The sequence below is a fragment of the Coenobita brevimanus genome, chromosome 79 (assembly GCF_032717465.1).
Source record: "Coenobita brevimanus isolate Jiangsu-jjx chromosome 79, ASM3271746v2, whole genome shotgun sequence".
NCBI classification, from domain to species: Eukaryota; Metazoa; Arthropoda; class Malacostraca; order Decapoda; family Coenobitidae; genus Coenobita; species Coenobita brevimanus.
This window is the reverse complement of record NC_137032.1, coordinates 10,791,220-10,817,722: the sequence shown is the minus strand read 5'-3', so window position 1 is coordinate 10,817,722 and position 26,503 is coordinate 10,791,220. Positions and strand designations below refer to the sequence as shown.

At 41.6% G+C, this 26,503-nt stretch overlaps 1 protein-coding gene across 1 annotated transcript in view; it reads left to right on the top strand.

The window, feature by feature from the left end:
- LOC145409023 (putative neural-cadherin 2) overlaps positions 1-26,503 on the top strand; it is a 532,112-nt gene that overhangs the window by 436,039 nt on the left and 69,570 nt on the right. Inside the window, exons 17-18 of the mRNA XM_080279591.1 lie at positions 19,578-19,728; positions 19,899-20,040. Coding sequence (XP_080135717.1) covers positions 19,578-19,728; positions 19,899-20,040 — 293 coding nt within the window. The remainder of the gene's footprint in view (positions 1-19,577; positions 19,729-19,898; positions 20,041-26,503) is intronic.

Here is a 26,503-nt window from a genome sequence, read left to right as displayed (position 1 = left end):
CAAGCTGAAATCGCCAGGGTTGCTACCTCCTACTAGTGATGCTGCAATGTTTCACATTCAAAGGGTCAATATTCAGTGCTTCGTATAGCGACAAACGCATGTTCCCACCCCCACACCCACACTGCCATCGCCAACTACCAGTGGCTGGGAGAATATTGATGGAAAACTGAGGCCAGTCTTGACTACACTATCTCCCATTCCGAAAGCATGCAAAAACATCGTGTTTTGTGGATGCACCAAGGGCTGCAACATTCAGTGTAAAGTTACATAAAAGTTACATCTTGTTAATGCAACTGTTACATAATTGTAACATAGTGTTTGTAGTTACATAATTGTAGTTAAAGTTACATAAAAGTTACATCTTGTTAATGCAACTGTTACATAATTGTTACATATTGTTTGTAGTTACATAATTGTAGTTAAAGTTACATAAAAGTTACATCTTGTTAATGCAACTGTTACATAATTGTTACATATTGTTTGTAGTTACATAATTGTAGCAAGTGTAACATAATGCAATCGTTTGTCGTTACATAATTGTTACATATCGTTTGTAGTTACATAATTGTTACATATCGTTTGTAGTTACATAATTGTAGCAAGTGTAACATAATGCAATCGTTTGTCGTTACATAATTGTTACATATCGTTTGTAGTTACATAATCGTAATAATTGCAGTCCTGACAATGAATCCGGTCATGCTGCGGTCGATGATATGATGTGCCATGCCACTAGCTTGTGGAGACAACAATTTGCTTTTTTGTTTGTAGTTTATGTGGTATTTTGGCATTTGTAGTAACACTTACACTTATTTTCATTTGTTTGTTATGTGATCTTACTCTATTTCTTTCTTGTTTCTTTCCTTTTCTTTTTTTTATGTATTGATTTTCTATACTTAGTTTTTCTTCGTTTGTCTACGCTTTTTCTGTGTTGTTCATGTTTGCATAATTGCTGGTTAATTCCCTTGGGGCCCTTTTTTAAAGTTTAGTCTATATAGCACAGATATTACTGAAAATGATATTATGTAGCCCCATATTTTGTTATTTTATATAAAAAATATATATACACTATATACAGTATTAACTATATACACTGACTTGTTGTTCACTTGTACCTATCGTGGGCAATATATGTGTCAGCACTGTGTGGAAATCTTTGTCTTCACGACTTTGTGGAAGATGTTCATTCTTGCTAACGTCATTTGTGTCGGCCATCTTTTTTTCTGGTTTTCCTTGTAATTTAATTTATCTGTTTCCACTAGGTAGCTTTAATTAATAAATGTTTAATACAGTTCTTTTAATCGCTCACCGAGTAACTGTGATGGTATATTTTCTTTATCACTTTGTAGATGTAATAATGTATAGCTCTATGTATGCAACACGTATTTTATGTAGGTATAAATGGTAACACTCGTTGGTAGTAAATAAATGCTATAATAAATGAATGAATATATACAGTGTAGAATATTTATTGTAGGTGCAAGTATTTAATGATTGAATTATGAAGATAATTGAATAGGTATATGTATTTAAGTTGTAACTATACAGCAGGTTTTATATGTTTGTGCGGAAGGTTTTTGTCTATCACTGTGTATTGTATAAATGAAGTAACTATGTAACTCACTAATTTTTACCGTGGTGGAAATGGTGTGGGTGGTGTTGCACGTGGTGATAGCGTTGTTCTTCACGGGTTGATTGACGTGTTGTGGGGTGTCAGACACACGGCTTGTCGTCGTCTCAGCACACGTATGGTGATGTCGACTTCCCACACTGGTAGCTGTTGTGAGTAAACGAGTAGCGATGAGTAACTTGAGTGAAGATGCGTGAGTAAGATGAGTTGTGAATATGGGCTTGGTATTTGCTTCGTCGTCTTGACCTCTCGACTCCTGCGTCAGCGGTGGAGGATGGGTGGATGTAGCAGAGAGAGGAGGGTGAGGTCTGGTGGTTGTGAGTTGTGAGTCGTATCTCACTCTTCGTTTGTTTGTTTTGTTTTATCTTTCTTGATGTATTCTCGGTCCTTTTTTCTTGTGATTTACTCGCTGTAGGTTGAAGACTGCCACTACTTGTAGGAGTGTGTAGAAGATTATACAGACGACTCGTAGAGTTGTTACTTGTAGTTGATCGTAGATGGTTGTAGTTCGTTGGTTCGTCATAGAAATTGCAAGATTGTTTGTATCAGTATTTTGTTAAACTACTGGCAAGACGTAGTGTGATCACTTCTAAATCAGCGTGATGATCGTGGAGATGGAGGGGGGGTTGGAGAGAACTGTCAGGAGCTGGTTGTGAGTTGCTGGTTGTGAGAGGTATTTTTTGTTTTCAATCTTGATAATGCAGAATCAATTGTACACTCGTGGGCATGTATATTGTAGGAATTCATTGTAGACCTGAAGCTAATCTTGTAGAGTGTCGCCTGGTTTTGTAGAAATTCACTGTTGATTCGAAGACAAGGTCCGTACTTTCGCTGGCCACCATATCTCAAACGACTTTGTAGCTTCTTGTAGTGAAGTTTTGTATATATTAGACTTGTGAACGAGCGGTTGTTATACGTGAGTTGCTTTGTAAGTAGATAATCTTGGTTCCCTTTTGTCATGCAATGACAGGAGAGGTAAAGATGAGTATGGGACTATTTTTATATGTCTTGGAAATATTAACAAAGTCTCTCACACACGAGTGAAGTTAAGTAGAGTCCCGCGAGCTACCTCCCTGTCTCTCTCTCTCTCTCTCTCTCTCTCTCTCTCTCTCTCTCTCTCTCTCTTCCATGTTGCTAAGCTCGTTCTCCCTACTACCTGCCAGTTCTATGGCCTGTCTCCTTCTGCGCTCTGCTTCCTAAATTCTGGTGTTGCAGGGGTCGTGTCACGTGTGTTACACTGTTGTTGGAAAGTTCTAGAAGCCTGTGTGTGAGTATGTGTGTATATGTGTGTATGGTCACGAGGCGCTATCATGTGCCTATAAAGCATTCCTTGAGTTAAGAGTGTGTAAGCATGTTTAGCATTGCTCGATTCTCGCAGACACAATACCTTCTCATCATCTGACTTCCTGCTTCTATCTGTCTCTCTATCTATTTATTTATCTATTTATCTATTATGATTTGTAATTATAATATGGAGTCCTAACAATACAATCCCCGTGCCAGTCGACACGGTTCATTTGCTTGGCCTGCGCGCTATCTAGTTGTATGCGTTTGTTTTGTTCAATACATGTTGAAAAACAAAAAAAATGTCATGGGACCAAAATGAATAAATATAAATATGTAGATTATGGATATTAATAAATAAATATTAATAAATAAATAAATAGATATATGGGATATGCTACCAATTGGAGTACTTACTTTACTAGAAGCATTTGCTGGTCGATTTCTGGGAAGTTTGGAAAAGGCCTCAAGTTTGACCCTCTGTATCTCAGTCCCTATATAGGATATCATCAGTCCGTTTTTGTTTTTGTTTTTCAAAAACTACCCACAACATTAATTTTTCAAATAAGTCTAGGAAGAAGGCAGCATCTCATCAAGTTATTAATTTATTTGGGGTCAAATGAAAAAGGGACCAAATTTAGGGTTCCAGGGGGTTACGTGACTTTTTCACCCCAAGTACCCATGTTATGGAATAAAATCAACAAGTGCTCATGGTATCTCATACAGAAAATCCTAAGCTGCAATATGAGCCACAGGTGAGTTCTCTAACTGCATTATTAAGGGGTTTTTGTCAATTTTTGCGGTGTCAAATCCTAAAAATGAGGAAACCGCAATGCACCAAATAGCCTTTGACCTCAATTTTGACCACTTAAATGGCAAAATATCGCATAGCAACACCCCTAGTCGTATTCACCACCCCAAAATCCATAAGAAAAGGTATGTTCCTTACTTTTCCCCCAAAATGCCTCATTCAGCTTAAATAGCCACCTTTTCTGAAAATTGTTCTAGTCAATGATTATAGACCAATAGCTATCACATCTTTTCTTGGTAAAGTATTTGAAATCCTAATGAACAGTCACATAGATAAACATCTTGAATCCAATAACTTGATTAGTTATAGACAATATAGTTTTCGCCACGAAAGATCCACCATTGATATACTAAATCTCCTGACTCACATCATCCATCAGTCATTTGACCAACATGACGAAACTCATGCACTACCCTTGATATTTCTAAAGCTTTAGACAGAGTGTGGCACCATTCTCTGATATCCAAACTCCCTTGCTATGAACTAACGTCTTTTGTTCCTCTAATTTCCTCACATCTCAGCAACTGAAAGATAAGAGTAAAAGTAGATGATGTATATTGCAATTTCCACTCACTTAACGCCGATGTGCCATAGGGATTAGTTCTGGCTCCAACCCTGTTCCTAAATCATATTAATAATCTCTTATCAAACCCATAATCCCATCCATTAACATGCAGATGACTCAACACTTCACAGTTGATTCACACTTAAACACCCATTCACAAAGGTTAATATCTCTAATTGACAACTCAGTACAGCCATCTCCATAAATCAAGACTCATCTAGGATCACTGAATGGGGACAAAATTACCATGTCTTATTTAATGGTAGTAATACCAAATATATACAGTTTCCAAAAAGACAAATATTGCCAGGTTCCTATAGTACCTTCAATGTTACTAATATTCCTGTCTCTTAAAGTATTGAAACTCTAGATTTCACTTAACGATGACCTCAGCTGGACCTCTCATGTCAGATCACATGCTAAAACTGCCTTAAAGAAACTTGGATTATTGTACAGAGTTTGTAGCTTCTTCACTGACAAGCAGTTGGCTATAGTTTATAAGAGTTACGTGCGCTCTCTGCTTGAATATTGCTCACCCTTGTGGAATATATGTGAGGAGGTTGCACTAAACCAGCTAGGCAAAAGTAAGAACAAAGCTGTCAGAATTATTAATAACCCTGCCATTACAGATAAACTACCTCCCCTACAGGTAAGAAGGAATGTTGCCTCCCTTGCATTATTTTATAGATACTTTTATGACAAATACTCAGACAAAGTTGCATGCATTGTGCCACCACTTCATGCCATGCCCTGTGCTACACGGGCATCTGGTAGCGCTCGTGACTGAAATGTCAACTGCCATATTGCAGAACATCCGCCTATCAGAAGTATTGTATTCCTGGAACTGTATTTCTTTGGAACTCGCATCCCCAGAGTTGTTTCCTTCTAAATTTCAACCTACAGCTGTTCAAGTCCATCTGTTACAGATTTTATTTTATGACTGGAGGACACCAGTAATCTCGTGTATGGATTATTTTTTTGTTTTCCTTCCTCTGTTCTGTTATTTAAGAAAAAAAAAAAAAAAAGAGGAGTATTCTAATACTTGATTTTCAGCCAAGTTCATTATGCAGTACCTCGTACAATGTGACACAGGCAATACCTCGTAAAGGATTTCTGTTTTTTATTTACAATACACAAAATCACTACTACGGGTGCCTTAGATGTTACACTGCTGATATATTCACGTTCAATTTCATTTGTCTGCTCTTGAAATTAGTAGGTTATTTATCATTACTGATTTCAAGAGCTTTCTTACAGTGACTGTGCCTTATTAAGTTTAGCATAGGGAACTGGTGACTCAATCATTTCTCAAAAGTGATGTGTCTAGTGACGGAATAGTTGTGATATTGACGGAGAGTTATGGGACTGGGAATTCAGATTCTTGCCTAAGACTTGTAAGCAGAATACAGAGGTTTCAAAACTTGATTCTGTGCCAACCAGAGGGTAGCGTGTTTGGAACACAAATATTGCGAATGAACACCAGAAGACATCAATAACTGACAACTTATCCAGAGAGGGTCGTGAAAAAAAAAAAAAAAAGGATAGAAGGTGATTACTGGGAGATGTGATGTGTGAAGTTAGGCGCGATCATTTCTTAAAGATGTAAAGGCAAGGGAGATATGTAGATAACTAACGAATTGTGATGAATGAGTAAGAGTGTATTACTGCACTGGTAACCTGTCTATGTTCCGCAGAACCCTTATGCAATGGTATGAGCTACCAAGGATTCCACCAAACAGGCCGGGTAGGACGGGGCACATTTTCCCCATCATCATCCCCCACCATACCATACTGATTGAGTGTCTGCAAAACTCCCTTTGGAGAAGGGGGCGGATTGCAGTTAATGTTGGTATGCAGAGATATTAGGAAACCCTAAGGCCCAAATACTCGTACAAGGCTTGAGTCGGACTGTGAAGTAGGGCTTGGAAAGGTCTCAAGCCCAGGCTCATGGCTCACCCGAGTCGGGCTCAGCCAGCTTGACTAAAGCATATGCAGAATTGAGGCTCAAGTCTGACATCCCAAAGTTGGATTTAAGTTGCTGACTTGCGGCAAACCTTCGATTACTATCATATCGGCCAATCACAGCGATGGCTTTTGATTATTAAATTTGGTAAATAAGGTACAATAAGCCAGAAAAGGGGTTTTATAAAATGTTAGATAGCTGGTATCTATAGCCCATTCCAACAAGAAATCGTCGTTGAACATGTCCACTTCCTCTACGTCATGCGTGGTTGGTTAGTAGTTATCGGATGGATGGTAGCACCTACATGGCAATACTACCACTTTCAACCATAAATCGTAGTGGTGACATCACCAGAATTTTTCGTCTAAATGGAAGACTATTGTCTCTACAACATTTCTAAATTTCTTTATTATTCTAGTTTTACAGCCAGCAGCCATAATCTGTTATTCATTTAGCCACCAATAATCACAAGTCTAGGTGCACCTGCAGGACTTCAGGGGTTGCCTGAGGAAGGTATTACATCCTCCTTGTAGGAAAACGCAAAATTTTGAGAGACTTAGTCCATTTACATCGTACAAATTCCAACAGTCATGGGCAGCGTATACAAGAGGTGTTTAGTAAAGCCTATATTGTTACTGCAATGCAAGATACAATTCATGGAATAAGAACTACAAAAGAGGACCTACATTATAATGAATTAAATAGGCTGTTAAAATTATTCATCAGTCTACTGTACAAACGTGTGCAGCCTTCATATTATTTAGTAAGCGATGATGAAGCACAGAGAATTGTTTACCATATGGTACTATTGTCTTCACAGTATGAACTGCGCAAGGAAAAAAATATATATTAGTAACTAAATATTGATGACAGTTTTACAGCACACTTTCACTTGCTTCATAAAATTCATTCTCTTACTCACTCTTTCCCATACAGATCCAGTTCTTGCTTGTTATGCCTCCGCCCAGCTATGGTAAAGGAGGCATTAAATGATTAGTCTGTCCGTGCATGCGTGCGTGCGTGCATGGATCCTTCCATCCGTAACTCTCTAGTAGGCATGATACTCCCTCAACCCATCGACGGATTTCCCCCAAACTTTTGTCAGTGATGCAGTATGAAGAGATGAAATGATTAGGTCAGCTAGGTCAAAGATCAAAGATGAAAATCAGATGGGGTCGACTTGGATATTTTTATGCAAGGAAGAAGAAACCAAAGGCCAGGAGTCTGCAAACCATTCCTTCCAAGAAAAAAACAAAAACAATACAACAGGGAGCCAAATTCAAGATCCATTCATTTGAGATGCATGGACGCACTTCGCTGAAACACTGAAGAAATACAGATAGAGGGAGACAGCTCCAGAATTGACCTGCTCCATAAATGAAGAACTGGGAGTACGATAACTCCTGAACCCCTTGGCAAATTTTGAGCAAACTTATGTCAGTGATAAAATATTAAGAGATGATAAACTGTATAGGCCAGCAAATTCAAGAGGTTAAAGGCCAAGGTCATTCGACATTGTTTATCATCGTGGGCCTTATAGCTCCTGAACAGCTCAATGGATTTCGACAAAATTGTCAGTCATACAGTATGAAGGGATGATGAACTAATTAGATCAGCATGGACAAGGGGTCATAGGTCAAGGGTAGGCGCGATATACCTATAACCACTGAACGGATTTCGACCAAACTTTTTTCAGTGACACATTATAAAGGCATGAGGAACTGATTAGGTAAGGCAGTCAGAGGGTTAGAGGCCAAGGTCATATTTCTTTTTATGCAAAGAAGAAGGAACCAAAGGCCATGAGCCCGCAAATTGTTCCTTCCAAGAAAAAAAAAAAAAAAAAAAAGGAGCCAAACTCAAGATCCGTTCATTTCGAGATTCCTGGACTCACTGCATTTGAAAGACTGGAGATCATAGGAAGTAAGAAATACTGAAAAAGGGAGACAGTTCCAGAGTTGAGCTGTTATATAAATGAAGGACTGGGAGTAACGGTTAACTCTTGCATTAGAGAGTTGGACAGAAGAGGGATGAGAGTTTGCTGCTAGACGGTGCTACGCTCCCATCGTAGATGTAGAGGGATGCAAGTAGACACTTCAGAGGAGCAATGACCATTGAAGTAGCGATAGAAAACAGATAAAGATGCAACAGTGTGACGAAGAGACAGAGGTTAAAGGGAGCCAGTAAGAGAAGGAGACTTAATGAGATGAAAAGCCTTTGACTCCACCATACTGAAAAGAGCGGTATGTTGGGAGCCTTCCCACACATGAGAGTTGTGCTCTACACAGGGTCAAATAAAACCCGTGTATAAGGTCAACAACTGCCCATGGGTAAAGAAGGTACAGAGTCGGCTTAGCACACCCAATCTCTTGGAAGCAGATTTTACAAGAGACGAAATAATTATGATCTTTACAAGATATGCCCTGAGAGAATGAAACTGCATGTATGTTTAAGGATGATACAGAATTAAGCAGGATATTATCAAACATTATTGGGAACTCCTGTGGAAGATTTTGTCGGGTTGATAGGTGTCATAATTGAGTCTTTGATGCATTGAAAACAACAAGAATCCTTTTACCCCAGTCGGAGATACGAGCCAAGTCAGATATTAGGTGTGCCATAGCCTCATCCCTTGTTGTTTAAGTAACTACTGAGATGGACATTGCAGGAACCGAATGGAAAAGTGAACGCGAATGAGTGGATAGGGTTAGATGTACAGCTTAGAAGGTCATTGATGAATGAAAGGATGAAAGTTGGTGATAGGACAGAGCCCTGAGGAACACCACTGTTGATAGATCTAGGAGAAGAACGGTGGCCGTCTACAACAGCAGCTATAGAACGACCATAAAGGAAGCTACAGATGAAGGCACAGATAGAAGGATAGAAACCGTAAGAGGGCAGTCTGGAAATTAAAGATTTATGCCAGACTCGATCGAAAGCCTTTGAGATACCAAGTGCAATGACAAAGCTTTCGCCAAAGTCCCGTAATGAGGATGACTAGAAGTCTTAAAGGTAGGTGAGAAGATAGCCAGTGGAGCGTCCCTGACAGAACCCATAATGACGATGAGAAAGAAGGTTGTGATAGGAAACATGCTTTAAAATTTTTCTCTTAAGAATAGACTCAAAAACTTTTGCGACACAGGATGTTAAGGCAATTGGGCAATAACGAATAGTTAGAGGTTTGTGGATGGTCACCCAGCAAGAAGGAAAGGTACAAATTGATAGGCAAAGGCGAAACAGTTTACTTAGGCAGGGTGTTAGCACAGAAGCACAGTTCTTGAGGACAACAGGAGGGACCCCATCAGGCCCATATGTCTTGTTAGAACTGAGGCCAGTGATGGCAGAAAATACATCAACTGCAGAAATTTTAATGTCAGCCATAAGGAAGACAGAGGGGGGAAGAGATGGAAGAACATCACCAGAATCATCCAAGGTGGAATTGGAGGAGAATGGCTGAGCAAAGAGATCTGCTTTATCAGTAGAAGAAATAGCTACAGGGTCATCATAGTAGAAAAGAAGAGGGAAGGATGACGAAGTAAAGTTGTTAGAAAGATTTTGACAAGGTGCCAGGAAGAATTTTAATTGGAGAGTTGAGAGCATTTAGTACGGATGAAATTTTTTTTAGCAGAGCGAACAACAGGCTTAGCATGATTCCGGACAGAAACATGAGAAATATGTGATCGGGGATTGGTTGGCTCCGGTACCATTTATAGGCCTTTGTCACGAATCAAATTCGCGACATTTCCCTTTTGTGAAAAACACGAACTATTAGTGGAAAACTCACTGTGTATCGCTCAGTTAACCGTTTCTCTCTCCACTTCGGTGGTATACTTTTCAAAACATTCGTCACTGTTTCAAAAGTGACCGATTTAATGCACGTCACTAAGTGCTCTACTGAGCGATACTATTGTTTCTTTATTGTTCGCCCTTGCTTGCCTCGACTGTTAGTAAAATGCGGCCTAGTGCTCCCCTTTTCTTTCCCACGACTTACTCAGTCCAGTTGTTGCTGTGACGGAGAGGTCCTGTGCCAGCAGTGTGAGAGGTCAGCTAGTACCCAAACTCCACAGTCACAGTTCTCCAGTGCTCCCACCCTTAGTTCAGCTTTGGGTGATACACAGCATTCATCGACCAGTATTTCCTTTTTGTATTTTCTTAGGTTTAAGAGTTTAGTTAAGGTGTTTTTCCTAGGCATAAGGATTTAGCTTGAGTGAGTGAGTGAGTGTGATCTCATTAATTTGATTTTGAATTGTAACGTTAAATTTATTTTGTAATCAATAAATTTAACAGTTCTTTTGCTTGAGCTTAATGTAATGTAAACTCTCGTTTCAATTCTCTGCAGTTAAGCTTATTTCTCTTATAGCTCCTAGCTTGCATAAACGTTTGCCTTTCATAACTGGTACTTAGGCCAGTCTTGTGTATTAAACTTAAAATCCGTTGTGCCTCCTAGGAGTTAAGCATCAGCAAGAACCTGATACTATTGTTAGTATTAGTTATTTATTGTCAGGGGTGAAGTAACTTTCTCCAGAGGCTACAGTACTAATAAACAGCAATTGAGTGATTAGTCTCTGCTGTGTACTGTCGAGAAAGTTTATAAATTCTCGTTCTTAGAGAATCGTTGCTTGATTTAGGAAGACAGTCATTGTCCCTGCTCTTTAATATTATTGAATATTATTATCAATTAATATTATTAGCATTTATTTAAAAAAAAACCGTGATATTTTAAAATCCCCGTGACAATTGGCGACCTCATTCCAGGATATTAACTCCTAGCTCTAAAGCTATTCACGAGATAGTGCTCACTCGTTCATATTTAGGTATTTATCATTAAAGTTTATAGGCATAAGCTTACTGGTGTTTACCGTTAATTTAGCAAGTGAATTTTTGCTTTATTAATCCATAGAGTATTTAACTCTATTTAGTACTTTATTTTTGGTAACGCCAGACGATTTTATTCGCTCCTGGGTAGCCGCCGTACCCATTGTGTTAATTATTGAGTTCTCAGTTATTTGTATTTTTGCTTTAATCTTTGCCAGTTAACTAGATAAGACTGGTCACCACTAGCTTGTGTCTGTATTCTTTGATTGTGTTATTAGCATTCGTTGCGAAGCAGTCAGTACTCAGTTTCGGTTTGCTTAATAAATTAGCGCCATGGCTACCACTGTATTTTTACAGGAAGCCAAAGAAATGGGTCTTTCGGACCCAACCGATATTAAAGAGTATATACTCTCACGGCATAATCAGGAGCAGCAACGCGAGAATGATGCCCGTGAAGAGCGTAAGATTCAGCGCGAATACGAGCGAGAACAGCGTGAGGAACGCAAAAAGGAGCGCGAATACGAGCGAGAACAGCGCGAACACTAGCAAAAACAACGCGAGCTCGAGTTAGAAAAAGAGCGACAACAGCGCGAACACGAGCTAGTACAAGAGCGAGAACAGCGCGAATACGAGCTTGAACAACGAGACAGAGAATGAGAACACGAACGTGCCGAGCGAGAAGCGCGCGAAAAACATGAACTTGAAGTGCTGAAGCTCAAGCGAGATTCCTTGGCTTCAGACACGTCTGGTGCAGTTGGTCCAAGCTGCACGAGCGTTCCCCCTGCACATGTCCTGGCGACCCCACGCATCAAGCTTCCTTCATACAAGGAAGGCGAGCGAATCGAGCCGTACATAGCTCGTTTTGAGGACATGGCAGACATGTATCAACTGGATGAGGCAGCTAAGCGGCTTCAGTTTCTTAGCCTATTTGAGGGCCCTGCCCTCGATATTCTCCACAGAATTCGTGGAGACAATCTCACATATGAGATGATGAAAGCTGCACTCATTAAGGCGTATGGTCTCACAGTACACGACGCCAAAGTTCAATTCATGCGAGCTCGTCTCCAAGACAAGGAGACAGCTATTCAGTTCCTCGACCATCTCACTGCTTACTTAGGTGAGTGGATGGAGAAAGATGAAACTCCTTCCACGCGTGAAGGGATAATTGACCTTATGCTGCGTACACAGCTAGAGAGGTCGTGGCCTGCTGAGCTCATAGCACAGCTTAAGATCTGCCAGGCGACAGATGCCAGCCAAATGGCAGAAAAGGCTGACTCATTCTTTACTGCATACGGGTACCAAACTCGTAAGCAAAACACCTGGAACAGAAAACCTGATAAGTCTGGGAAGCCGTCTCAGACTGAACCCCAGCAACAAGGCCATTCTCAGAATAATGGCCAAGGTCCAAAACCGCAGTGGAAGGACCAGGGGCAAACTACTCAGAAACCTGAGTGAAAGAGGTACAACAAGTACCCTAACCAGCAGCAGTATCAGCCACGCAACCGACCGTCGGGACAAACTTTTTCACCACCAGCTCAAAAGAGGCGGGAAGCGAATGCAGCCTTCATTCCTCAGCAGCAGCACGACGGTCACGTCCCTACCAGTATGGGTACTTCCCCACAGTTCACTAGTCCCACAGTGACAGTGAACCCCCCTCCACAGATGGCCAATGTTCCTTCTTCCCAAAATAATTCTCAAGGCACAATGTTTGGCGCATCAATTCAGCAGCCTCATGAGTGGCTAGCTGCTTCCTCCACAGGCCCTCCCACAGGTGACAGTACCTTCCTTGTTCAGCCAGGGTTTGTGGGAGGCATTCCTGTGAAGGTCCTGAGAGACAATGGTTCCTCAGGTTGCTCTGTTAAGCAGAGTTTAGTTCGGCCTGAGCAGTATACAGGTCGACAGATCCATGCAAACCTTATTGATGGATCAGTGAGATTGTTCCCTGAGGCATGTATCCAGGTGGCATCTCCATTTTATACTGGTACGACACTCGCAGTTGTCATGCCAGAACCGTTATTTGACCTCATCATTGGCAATATTCACGGAGTCAAGGATAGTTGCTCCGATGATGACGCTACTCAGACTTCGGCTGCTGCGGTAACACGAGCCATGGCTGAGGCTCCAGACTGTGTCACCCCAGTGATCATTGAATCGCCGCAAGATCTGATGTGTAGTCAACTTGCTGTACAAGAACAACATTCTGACCCGACACTTGCTGCCGTGCAGAACAAACAAAAGGGTCGTGTGATTAAGTATTCACAGGGAGGTCGAGCCAAGTTCCTTCACAAACAAGGACGGCTCTACCGTGAGTCACGAACACCCGAGGGCGAGGTTCAACTGCAGTTTGTCGTCCCCGCCAAGTACTGCCTAGCAGTGTTACAATGGGGTCATTGTTCAGCCTCAGGAGGTCACATGGGCAAAAGGAAGACCCAGGGCCGTATCCGAGCTGACTTTTTCTGGCCAGGGATGGGACGGGACATAGATAGTTATGTCTGTTCCTGCAGTGTGTGTCAAAGTAACACCACTAATCAGGGACATGCCCTTCCTGTGCCATTCGTAACCACACCTGTAATCTCCGAGTCAGTTGAGAGACAGGGTAGTGGTGAAGTGGGTGCAGACCTGATGTCTCGCCCATTGGCCCCACAGGACACAGTATGTCCAGGGCCTGTACATACATATTAAGTACTGTAGGTTAAGGGGGAAGTTCGAGAGAGAACTCTGCAGAGGTGACTCGAGGCTATGGAAGACCCGAGTTTGCACAAGGATTCTCAGCTCCCCGATATTAATATAAGTACTGTAGGTTAAGGCACAGGTTGAGGACCCGTGTGGAGTTCGAGGCTATGGAAGACCCGAGTTTGCACAAGGATTCTCAGCTTGCCGACCATAATCATGTGCTATAATTAATGGCGACCTCGAATGTACGTCGTAGCACTGACTGCTAGGCAGAGAGAGTAATTGTAACATAATAAAATTTTGTCTCATTGACACTTTTGATGCTCCACCTCAATTGATTTTGCAGGTACAGCAATGGGCGTAGCAGTTTTGCTGTGCGGGCCAGCTGATCGTCTGCCGCACACTGCCGCCTCTTCTCCTCTGCCTTCATTGTCGCCATGTTATTATTTACTATGTCATTTTACATGTAGGTACAGTTACACTACAACTGTCACACCTACACCGTGTATTACATACACCACGCTACACAACAATTAGTTGTCAGTGTAAATTTAGCGAATTTTCGCTCAGTTTGACCTGAGTACAGGATTTTCACCGTCGTCACGGAGTTTTTCCCTAAGGCTTGCTTCTATTAACGTAAATATGAGTTTTTTTTTTTCGCTCACTGGCGACTGCGACTTTCTCCTGTAGCAGGATAGCACACACACCACAGTGTGAATCTTGTGTGCATGACTTAGGATGTGTACATATATATATATATATCCACAGATTTTTTCCCATAAGGAAAAAATTTAATTTTGTAGGGGCGTAATGTCACGAATCAAATTCACGACATTTCCCTTTTGTGAAAAACACGAACTATTAGTGGAAAACTCACTGTGTATCGCTCAGTTAACCGTTTCTCTCTCCACTTCGGTGGTATACTTTTCAAAACATTCGTCACTGTTTCAAAAGTGACTGATTTAATGCACGTCACTAAGTGCTCTACTGAGCGATACTATTGTTTCTTTATTGTTCGCCCCTGCTTGCCTCGACCGTTAGAAAAATGCGGCCTAGTGCTCCCCTTTTCTTTCCCACGACTTACTCAGTCCAGTTGTTGCTGTGACGGAGAGAGGTCCTGTGCCAGCAGTGTGAGAGGTCAGCTAGTACCCAAACTCCACAGTCACAGTTCTCCAGTGCTCCCACCCTTAGTTCAGCTTTGGGTGATACACAGCATTCATCGACCAGTATTTCCTTTTTGTATTTTCTTAGGTTTAAGAGTTTAGTTAAGGTGTTTTTCCTAGGCGTAAGGATTTAGCTCGAGTGAGTGAGTGAGTGCGATCTCATTAATTTGATTTTGAATTGTAACATTAAATTTATTTTGTAATCAATAAATTTAACAGTTCTTTTGCTTGAGCTTAATGTAATGTAAACTCTCGTTTCAATTCTCCGCAGTTAAGCTTATTTCTCTTATAGCTCCTAGCTTGCATAAATGTTTGCCTTTCATAACTGGTACTTAGGCCAGTCTTGTGTATTAAACTTAAAATCCGTTGTGCCTCCTAGGAGTTAAGCATCAGCAAGAACCTGATACTATTGTTAGTATTAGTTATTTATTGTCAGGGGTGAAATAACTTTCTCCAGAGGCTACAGTACTAATAAACAGCAATTGAGTGATTAGTCTCTGCTGTGTACTGTCGAGAAAGATTATAAATTCTCGTTCTTAGAGAATCGTTGCTTGATTTAGCAAACAATCATTGTCCGTGCTCTTTAATATTATTGAATATTATTATCAATTAATATTATTAGCATTTATTTTTAAAAAACCCGTGATATTTTAAAAACCCCGTGACAGCCTTCTCCTTGTTGTGGACAGCATTAGAACAAACGTGATTAAACCAAGGCTTTTTTTTTGCCTTAGTCAGAGCATATGAGAAAGGAATGTAAGTTTCCATGCATGAGAGAATAACCTCCATAATGTGCAAGGCACACTCAGATGACTCCCAGCCATGGAAAATCAAAGAAGTACTGCCTGAGGGCCTCCCAATCGGCAACCCCAAAGTGCCACAATCAACGTTTCGTTGGAGGGTCCACAGGCCGTACCGGAGTGATAGAACAAGTTACGGTAATAAGATTGTGATTTGAGGAGCACAGCGGAGAGGAAAGATTACCAGTGTAAGCAAAAGGATTACTTGTAAGGAAGAGGTTAAGTATGTTGGTACTCTCTCCAAGGCAGTCAAGGATATGGATAGGGTCCTGTACAAGCTGCAAGAGATCATTAAGTTTAGAAAAGATGTAGGCTTCTTCATCAGGTAGATCAATGAAAGGAGAGGAGAGCCAAAGGTGGTGGTGAACATTGAAATCTCCTAGGATGGAGATTTCAGAGAAAGGAGAAATGATTAGGATGTGTTTCATTGTAGAAGCAAGATAGTCGAAGAATTTTTCAGTCAGTAGAATTAGGGGATAAGTAAACAGAGAATGACAGGAAAGCCAAAACCAGAGAGTAGAGATTTCAGAAGAATCAAATTCAGGAACACGAGAGCAAGATAAGTCGTTGCGTACATATACACAACAGCCATCTTTGGCTTTGAAATGAGTATAGGGAAAGTAGGAGGATACAGAAAAAGGTGTGCTAACAGTTGTCTCAGACAGATGAGTCTCAGTTATGAAGAGAAGGTGAATTTTAGAGGAGAGGTGATGCTCAACAAAGAGAAGGTTTGAAGAAAGGCCGCAAGTGTTGCAGATATGAAGAAGAAGTGAGTCAGACAGTGGTTCCAGGCAGCTCATTGAGTTGTCACCGGGAGAGAGGCTGATGGCTGGGGCATTTATGGTCCTTCCCCCACCTCCAGGACTACGAGGCTTGGTTATTAGACGCCGTATTTCAAGTTAAATTTTGAAAAGGAAATGTAGTGCGTAATGTGCATGTAGTTTGGTGTTGATAGTAAGAGAGACTTGTATTGGCGTGCATGCTGGCCTTGTGTTACTGAAACATGAAAAAGTTCAGCAAAGGGGGATGGTAGTCCCCGTGGGTTGATGAAACGGGAGCTCCAGCTCTTGAACCCCTTGACGGATTTCGACCAAACTCTTGTCAGTGATACAGTATGTAGGAATGATGAACTGATTCTGTCAGCAAGGTCAAGAGGTCAAAAGTCAAGGCCATATGTGTGTGGGCGCGATATCTCCTAAACCCCTTGACGGATATCGACCAAACTTTTCTCAGTGGTACAGTATGAAACGATTATGAACTGATAAGGTCAGCAAGGTCAAGGGGTCAAAGATGAAAGCCATACGGCGTCGACTTACTTTATCTTCAATCTCATTTCAACTTACAGTGAACCCTGTCATGAAGGTTGTATGGCGAGTCCGTCCAAGGCTTGACGGTGGCATACTGAACTACGTTTTGCGTCGACAGTTCGGGGCCCGAGTTTTCTGCGTTGTACTCTTTAATTCACACCCATCCTCACACTCATACTGACTCAGTTGCTAGCTCACCCCCACAAAATCAGTATAGCAACTCGCCCATTATCACTTCCATTCAAATTCTCACGTATTTTCACACTCTCTGTTGCTCTCACTGCGTCACTGTCATTGTTACTCTTTATTTTTAACATTTATTCTCACTCACCTTCTCACACTTTCATCTCATTAGTTCACACCGACAGTTTTAACCTCAGTCAGTTTCACACCCATTCATTCTTTCAGTATTAACCTTAAGTTCACACTCTTTCGCAGAATCTCACAATCTTTCATACATTACTCATTCACACCCCCCCCTCTCTCTCTCTCTCTCTCAGTTGTCAGGTAAATGATATAGTTACTGGAATATACGAGTTCTTAAACTTTAAAGGATAGATCAGCGTGATTTCCTGTAGATCTTATGAGGCTAAGGTCATGCCTAAATAATTCACCCGTGGTTTATAGCAAATTAGTTCACTTCCACGACGTACCATTGATATATTATATTTATATTTCCAAAATTCCTTTGCGTTGCTACCCTGTCATTATTATTGCTTAACCTTCAAACTATACCACAATTAGCGTCCGTATAGGACAGAGCAACGGAGTTACTTCCTTCCATTCGTTTCAAATTTTTTGAAGATAGATTAATGCAAGTCGGCCATTATTATGCTACAATGAGTAGAGTCAGTGATAAGTAAAAGGACCTACGAAATAGAAAAGTGCATATTGCGTTGAAGACCTAGTTACTGAAATTAAATACGAGTGCGGAGGTTGCATTAGAATGACCTAATAGCGTACATGTACAGTATTAGTCTCATTCTGGATGAAAATTTTAATGTTCTGTTTTGGGATTAGGCTTGAAGAACTGGTCCTTGATGGCCAGCAGACCTCCTACGTGCCACACACCTTCACAGTCGCCACCACTTGACGGTGATACCCACCGTGCATATTAAATAACTAGAGCTGTCCCACTCATGTCTGACGTAGTAGTATTACCAGGAGTGCTTTTATGATATACTGGTAGAATATTTGGAAGATATGTAAGGCTTAACGAAATTCAGTTCATTAAACTGTTCCCTGCTCCATCGTGGAATCGAACTCGGGTCCTAACCAGCAACAAATTATCTTTTTGTCCATTTGACCACCACCTCCTTCAAATAAATGGGGATTTAAGAGCTGTGAAACAAAACTGTTTGTGACTGTATATTGGCTATGTTATTTGCACTTAGTAAATAGCGAGAACGTTTCTTCACATAAGAGAGAAAGGCGGGTACTTACAATAGAAGTTATAGTTCACAGCACCTGACCGATATGATTCAGAAGGCTAAGAACTTGATAAGACATAAGTAAAATCGAATGGAAGCAAACACGTGCAACATGATTTATGACTGCATGCGAACATATGGGAAACGGAGAAGCTGATTTTGAGGTATCATAGCCTAATGTCAATGAGAAGGGCGAATGACAGAACCATGTATGGCAAGGGGGGTAGTGCACCTCTTTGTATCTTGTCACACAATACATTGGTTAAGCTTCATGTCTTTCATGAAGGCAACAAGATGAAACTACTTGTCAATGGTTCTGCTTGTGGTGAGGAGCCAAGAATATAAAACGCTTAAATGCTGCATGCATAGATATCTAATAACACGAATATTTTAGCACTGCTACTGCTTGACACAAGCTAAGAGTGAGAGCAGTGGAAATGAGTTATTTGAGAGGAGCATGTGGAGTTACATGGGGAGACAGACTGAGAAATGAGGAAGTGACGGAGCGTTGTGGTGTGCATGTGGATGTGATAGAAGGCGTTAGGAGATGTACATTGAGGTGTTTTGGCCATTTAGATAGGATGAAATACGAGAGACTAACGAGGAGAGTGTATGTGAGTGAGGCTGGGGGAGGGGGAGATCAAGGACGAGATGCAGGGATGGAGCGGAGAGGTATATTAGAGAGGTGAGTGTGAGCTGGGGGGAGGGCAGCACACTGGCGGGGGATATGGTGACATGAAGGCAATTTTTTTGTGGCCACCCGTTATGGAATTAAGGCGTCGGGTAATAAATTGATAGTTACTTGCCTCCTGTTTCATGTTCTTTTTTTCCCTTCTTATGTTTTCGTTAATAGTTCTTTATTTAAGTAAGGTGGTGATGATATAGACTGACACACAGTATTGATGTTTAATCTCCGCACGAAAAGAAAACTGCAATCACTTTAAATATTTGGACACTTACTCAATGTTTAGTTGAGAGCAGTATGTTCGAAATGTAGCTGAAAAATTCTTTAAATACCATTCATAAACGGTACCGTGGCAACAGAACCTGTATAATTTAAACCAGTCAGTATTATATTATCCAAGATACAACATTCAATTTTCGTAACAAAGTAATAATACGAATGTCTATTACTACAGCTGGAGGCTGCGACGGGGCTAAGAGTGGGTGTACAAGATTCTATTTCGGCCCCCACGACACACTACCCCCAGCACTTCACCACCTCCCAGGACCACGACACTCCATCCACCGCAACCTCACTGGCCTCCATCGCCCTTCCGCTACAGGCAGGTGGACAGCAGTGTATGCAAGAGGGAAGAATGTCGGGCAGTACTCGTATTGTGAATTTTTTGGAGTACTAATGTTTTACACACACACACACACACACACACACACACACACACACACACACACACACACGCATTCATCTCAGTAATAAAGGTTGTTCCATTTTAAGGTAGTTGACCTAAACGCCACTTCCCTGGTGACCCCTCGCCTCAGCCACCTCCGCACCTGCAACGTCCCACCTAGTTATCCACACAGTTGTGCCCACAACACCTGTCTCAACAGCGGCCGGTGTGTCAGAACTTCTAAAGGGAACAGGTACTTGAAACTTTCTTTGCAGCACATATTTTTAACTAAACACATTGTCACTGCATCTTCAGTATCACCAGGTTCTAACATAAACATGCTTTTCAGCACTTAACATAGCAGGATATTTCATGTTCATGTCTGACATCGTGAAAGTGGTCCTGATTGCTGTGCATGTATCTATATTTTGTATCTCTATATGCCAGGAAGAGGACATGCTTTAAGAGGAACTAGATTGAGTGATAGGACATATGCTCATGAATTATCAAGTGCTTTTGATAAGAGGTCTGAACGGGAGAGTTGACACCATACCTGCGAATGATGTGATGGGCTATTTTGCACTGTTAAAGGAATGCACTAACGGATAGTGACTAAATGACATATGCCAGGAAAGGTAATGAGTTCATAATACGGATGTTAAGTAAAAAGAACCTCAAATATGTTTTCCATGGAACAAGGGGACATGAGATGCTGAAAGGAGCCTGATTAATTATGTGTATATAGAAGAAGAAAAAAAACATGATTTGGAATGTTGTTGCCACAAAGGGGGTGAGAGGATGATACGGATGTTATCTCCTATTGACGGTGTTATACAACATGGAACTCAACAAAGCTTAATCGATAGGGGACGAGGGTGAAAGACTAAGAATGAAGAAGCTACGAAACAAAGCAATGAGAGGTGAATATGAGCTTCATGTAGCGAAATACGGTCAGTATACTGGTAGCAAATTATTTCTGAAAACCTGTGGAATACATACAGGGAGTGCTTTGTTAAGAATGCCAAGGCTGTGTATTGTTGCAAAGGTGGTTCTTAGGATGAACGTACAGTATGGTGGAATGTGGGGATAGGAAAAACAGTGTAGGAGGTGAGAAAGAAATGGCTTGGGTGGATGCATGAAGGGCCTAGAAGTCAAAAGAGAGAAAATACTGCAAGTATGAGAAGTGAAGATCTCAAGTGGAAAAAAAAAGGAACAAATGTTGAGTAATGGTCAGTGACGATACTCAAGCGAAAAATATAGAAGAAAAATACATGATCTGGAATGTTGTTGCCACAAAAGCACAAAACAAAAATCTATTGTATAAGTGAAGTGCAAAAATGCAGGAATGAGGAGGGCAAAAAGGTGAAATTTTGAGCAGTGAGAGAGGAAAAACACATAAAATGTAAGCTAAGTAAGGAACAGATTGAATAAATTTGGTTGACGGATGTGGTTGGTGACAGCAAAAATAACATGCGTGACTGTATTTGACGATGTTTAGAAAAGGAACGAGCTGCCTGAAAATGTAGCAAAGGACGAAATGAAGAATGTTGTGGAGAGTCTGAAGAACTGGTTGGACCATATGTTGATGAAGTATAGGCATAGGTGATTAAGTGGGTAGAGAAAGTAATATGAAATGTCTTAAAAACTTGTCAGAAAGCTTGGATGAGTGGGGTGGAAGAAGGGTGTGCTTGTGATTATGTACAACGGAAAAGGCGATTGAACTGGGCACAAAAATAATTGTAAGGCGAGACTGCTGAGTACTGCTGGAGGGTTTTATGGGAGAGTGTTCAATGGCAAGGGATGGAGTATATTAGAATGTGTGGTGTATGATGAACAATTTGGTTTTAGCAGTAGGAGAGGATGTGTGGAAATACTTTTTGTAATAATACAGAGTGGAGACACCATGTGTGGACCGAAAGTTACTTATGGCATTCATGGACTTAAGAAAAGAAACTGATAGGGTGAATGCAGAAGAATTCTGAAAGGTCAACATATGAAGTGAATGGAAGACTGTTGAGAGCCGTAAAGAGTTTTGATTATTTTTGTGAAGTACATGTAAAGTTGTAGTGGTAAATAGTGCAGTGCCGGAACTCAAAAAAAATGATGTTCTTTATTTTCAGTCTGTTGATATGCTTGTCGAGCATATTAAGAAATTTATGCCCCATAAAATGAATGGGAAGCGAAAAACACAACACACAAACACACAACACACACGTGTAAACATACACTATCTGTCCATCTATCTATCTATCTATCTATCTATCTATATATATATATATATATATATATATATATAAGGTGGGAGTGAATGGAGATTTGAGTGATGGGTTTTCCGTGAGTGTTGGTGTGCATCGGGGGTCAGTTTTGAGTCCCATGTTGTTTGTCATGGTACTTGAAGCCCTTTCACGTGACTTTAGAAACGGACTCCCGTGGGACTTGTTGTTTGCGGATGATTTGGTGTTGATTGCAGAGAACGAGAGGGAGGTGGAGGAAGGGTTTGGGAGGTGGAAAGATGGTATGGGGCACAAGGGCTTGAGGGTGAGTGCAGATAGAACAAAAGTGATGATGTCTAGGGTTGGTGGCGGTACTGTCAAAGACGAGGGAGAGTGGCCATGTGCAGTTTGCCACAAGGGCGTGGGAAGTGATTCCATCTTCTGCATTGTTTGTGATAGATGGGTGCATAAGAGATGTAGTGGTATCAGAGGTGGACTGCGAGATGATGATTTTATGTGTGCGGCGTGTCGGGGAGAGCAGGTGGAGATTGTCAGATGTGAAAGAATTGAACTTGCTGGTGAATCTCTTGAGTGTGTGGAGTAGTTTTGTTATTTGGGAGACATGTTGTGTGCTGGAGGTGGGGCTAGAGCTAGCTCTGTGGCTAGGGTGAGAAGTGATTGGAAGAAGTTCAGGGAGCTCCTGCCTCTCCTGACATTGAGAGGACTCTCCCTACGTGCTGGGGGGTCTTTGTGTGCAGCATGTGTTAGGAGTGTAGTGCTGTATGGTAGTGAGACCTGGGCAGTGAAGGAGGAGGATATTCGCCGGCTCAGACGTACAGAAATGGCAATGATTGGGTGGATGTGTAGTGTGTCCCTGCGTCCAAGTTCTGGGGGAGCTGGGTTCACGATGAAAGAGTTGAGAGGTGGGGTGGGGCTGGAGTGTATTGGTGTTGTGATGAGGAGAGGTAGATTGAGATAGTTTGGACATGTGGAGAGGATGGGAGATGATAATTGGGTGAGGAAAGTGAGAAGTGTTAATGTTGGGGGTGGGGTTATGAGGGGTAGATCGAGAACGACATGGGACGAGGTCATTAAGTGTGACCTCAGGGATGAGGGACTGAACAGGGAGGCTGCAATGGATCGTGCAGCATGGAGAGCCGCCATTAGGTTATCAAGGCCGACCCATGCAAGTATGTTGGAGCCTTTAAAAACGAAACGATATATATATATATATATATATATATATATATATATATATATATATATATATATATATATATATATATATATATTGTATGGGTGAGGATGAAAGTAGGTATACAAGCGTGGGCGATTGTATGTGTGTATGCCCCGACAGAGGATCGAGTGGCAAGAGTGAAAGATGAGTTTTGGGCGAGTGTAGAAGCGTGTATGGACAAGTTTGAGAGGAGCGAGAGAGTGCTGTTGATTGGAGACATGAATCGCAAAGTTGGGAATGTACGATTGGATGGAGTGCTTGGTCAGTGGGGTGTGCCAGCTGATGTAGATGGGAATGGAAGTGCTTTGGTGGACATCTGTGCTTGTAAGGGGTTGGCAATAGCCAACACCTACTTTCGGCATAAGATGATCAACCGGTATACATGGAGAGTAATGAGGAGGATGGCTGGTGAACTTGTTGAACGAAAGGCAATGATAGACTACGTGTGTGTGGATGAGCGAATGAGAAGACAAGTGTTGGATGCAAGAGTGTGGAGAGGGTGGGGGAATGGACTCTCGGACCATCACTTAGTGATGGCCAAGGTAGAGCTGCAAAGAAAGTGGTTGAGGAGACGAAGGGGAAGACAGGAGGAAGCAACTCCTGTGAGAAGAGTGGAGAAATTGCAAGATAGTGAGAAAATGACAGAGTATAAGAGCATAGTGGGAGAAAGACTGGGAAGGTATGAGCTAGAGCAGATGGAAGGGGTGGAAGACGTATGTAAGATATTCACGGAAGAGATAGGCGCAGCGTGTGAGGCGGTTTGTGGAGTGAGGAGGAGATGCAAGGGTGTGCAAGGGACAGCATGGTGGAAAGATGAGGTGAAACGAGCTGTGGAACAAAAGAAGAAGGCATATAGTGAATGGTTAGCGAGTAGAGGTAGGGGAGAAGACGAGAGAGAGAAGAGAGAGGCATTTGTGAGCAGGAGAAGGGAGGTTAAGAGACTGGTGAAGGAGAGTAAAAAGAAAGAGGATGAAGAGTTTCGGAGGAATCTGAATGTGAAATGGAGGGAGAGTAAGAAATTGTTTTGGAAGGAGGTAAAGAAAGTAAGGCAGTGTGAAAGGGGAAATAGTAGGGGAGTGAAATATAGGAATAATAGATTGTTGGTGGAGAAGAGAGAGAAACTGAGGAGATGGAAGGAGCACTTTGAGGATTTGTTGAATGTGGAGAGTGAGAACAGTGCGAGTATAAGTGGTTGGGGAATGGCTGGGAGAAGAAGAGATGAGAGGAGAGAGGAAGAGATCAGTAGGGCGGAAGTAGTGGAAGCGATGAAGAATATTAAGTTGGGAAAGGCCCCAGGAATTGATGGAGTGTGTGGTGAAATGCTTAGGTATGGGGGTGAGATTGTTGTGGAGTGGATATGGAAGTTGTGTAGATTGGCTTGGGAAGAGGGAAGGGTTCCAGAGGACTGGAAATCAGGTATAATTGTTCCTTTATACAAAGGAAAAGGAGAGAGAGAAGTATGTGGTAACCATAGGGGTATTTGCCTACTTAGTGTGACTGGTAAAATATATGGTAGAATACTCATTGATAGGGTTAGGCATATGACAGAGGAGCTAGTTGGAGAAGAACAAGGGGGATTTAGGAAGGGAAAAGGGTGTGTCGATCAGATATTTGTTCTAAGATGTTTAGTGGAGAAGTATCTAGAGAAGGGAAGGAAAGTGTATGCTGCCTTCATGGACTTGGAGAAAGCTTATGACAGAATAAATAGGCAAGGTATGTGGAAGGTATTAAGAATATATGGAGTGGAGGGGAAATTGTTGAGTGCTGTGAAGAGTATGTACGAGGGAGCTAGGGCTACGGTGCGAATGGATGGTGAGCTGAGTGAGTTCTTTGATCTCAATGTGGGACTGAAACAGGGTTGTGTGATGTCTCCATGGCTGTTTAATATATACATGGATGGGGTTGTAAAGGAGGTGCAGGGTAGGGCAGTGGATGTGGGGGTGGCTCTAATGAATGAGGGTGAGATTTGGAAGCTTCCAGTGTTGCTGTTTGCTGATGATACAGTGCTGTTGAGTGAAGATGAATGGGAGTTGCATGGTTTGGTGAATGAATTTGGGACAGAGTGTAGGAGGAGGAATCTGAAAGTTAATATAAACAAAAGTAAAGTTATGGTGTTTGAGAGGAATGAAGTCACAGAGTGTGCAGTGAGGTTGGATGGTGAGGATATGGAGAATGTGAGTAATTCAAGTACTTGGGTTGTGTTATGAGTAAGGATGGAACTTTGGGGGATGAAGTGCGTGAAAGGGTACAGCAGGGAAGGAAGGTTGTTGGTACACTGAGAGCAGTGATGAGAAATAGGGAGGTGAGTATGGAAGTTAAGAAGTCACTGCATGATAGTATTGTGATCCATACCCTGACATATGGAAGCGAGGCATGGATCTTACAAGAGGGGAACAAGTCAAGAGTGAGAGCAGTGGAAATGAGTTACTTGAAAGGAGCATGTGGAGTGACATGGAGGGACAGGTTGACGAATGAAGAAGTGAAGGAACGCTGTGGGGTGGATGTGGATGTGGTTGAGAAGATTAGGAGAAATACACTGAGGTAGTTTGGACATGTGGAGAGAATGGAGAATGAAAGACTGACTAAGAGGGTGTATGTGGGTGAGGTGGGGGGAGGGAGAGGGAGAGGTAGACCGAGGATGAGGTGGAGGGATGGAGTTGAGAGGTATATGGGGGGGGGTGAGTTGGGGGGAGGGTAGTCAAATGGTGGGTGACAGAGCGACTTGGAGGCGTTTTGTCTGCGGCCACCCTTTGCGGGATTAGGGCGTCGGGCTATAGATAGATAGTTAGATATATACTGTATATACCAGGAGGAAAGAGCATAACTGTGAAAGTGATAAGTGATGGAATTCTAAGAAAAAATGCTATATCAACATATGTCCAACTCTCACCTATTAGAACTACATATACTGATGACATGGGCGAATCATGAAGGAGACCATTTTCGCCCATTAGGTTATCAGTAATACAGTACTAGTTCTGTACTGACTGAGATTTGGACACATACCTGGTATAATATTTTTTGTTCAAAATTGACTAATCCATCGTTTCCCAGTGTTATGGTCTTTTCTCCCGGGACACCTATATATATATATATATATATATATATATATATACTGTCTATATATATACTGTATATATATATATATATATATATATATATATATATATATATATATATATATAGATAGATAGATAGATAGATAGATAGATAGATATTAATCAATCAATCAATCATTTCCTGTGCCACCCCACGGGATGCATAGG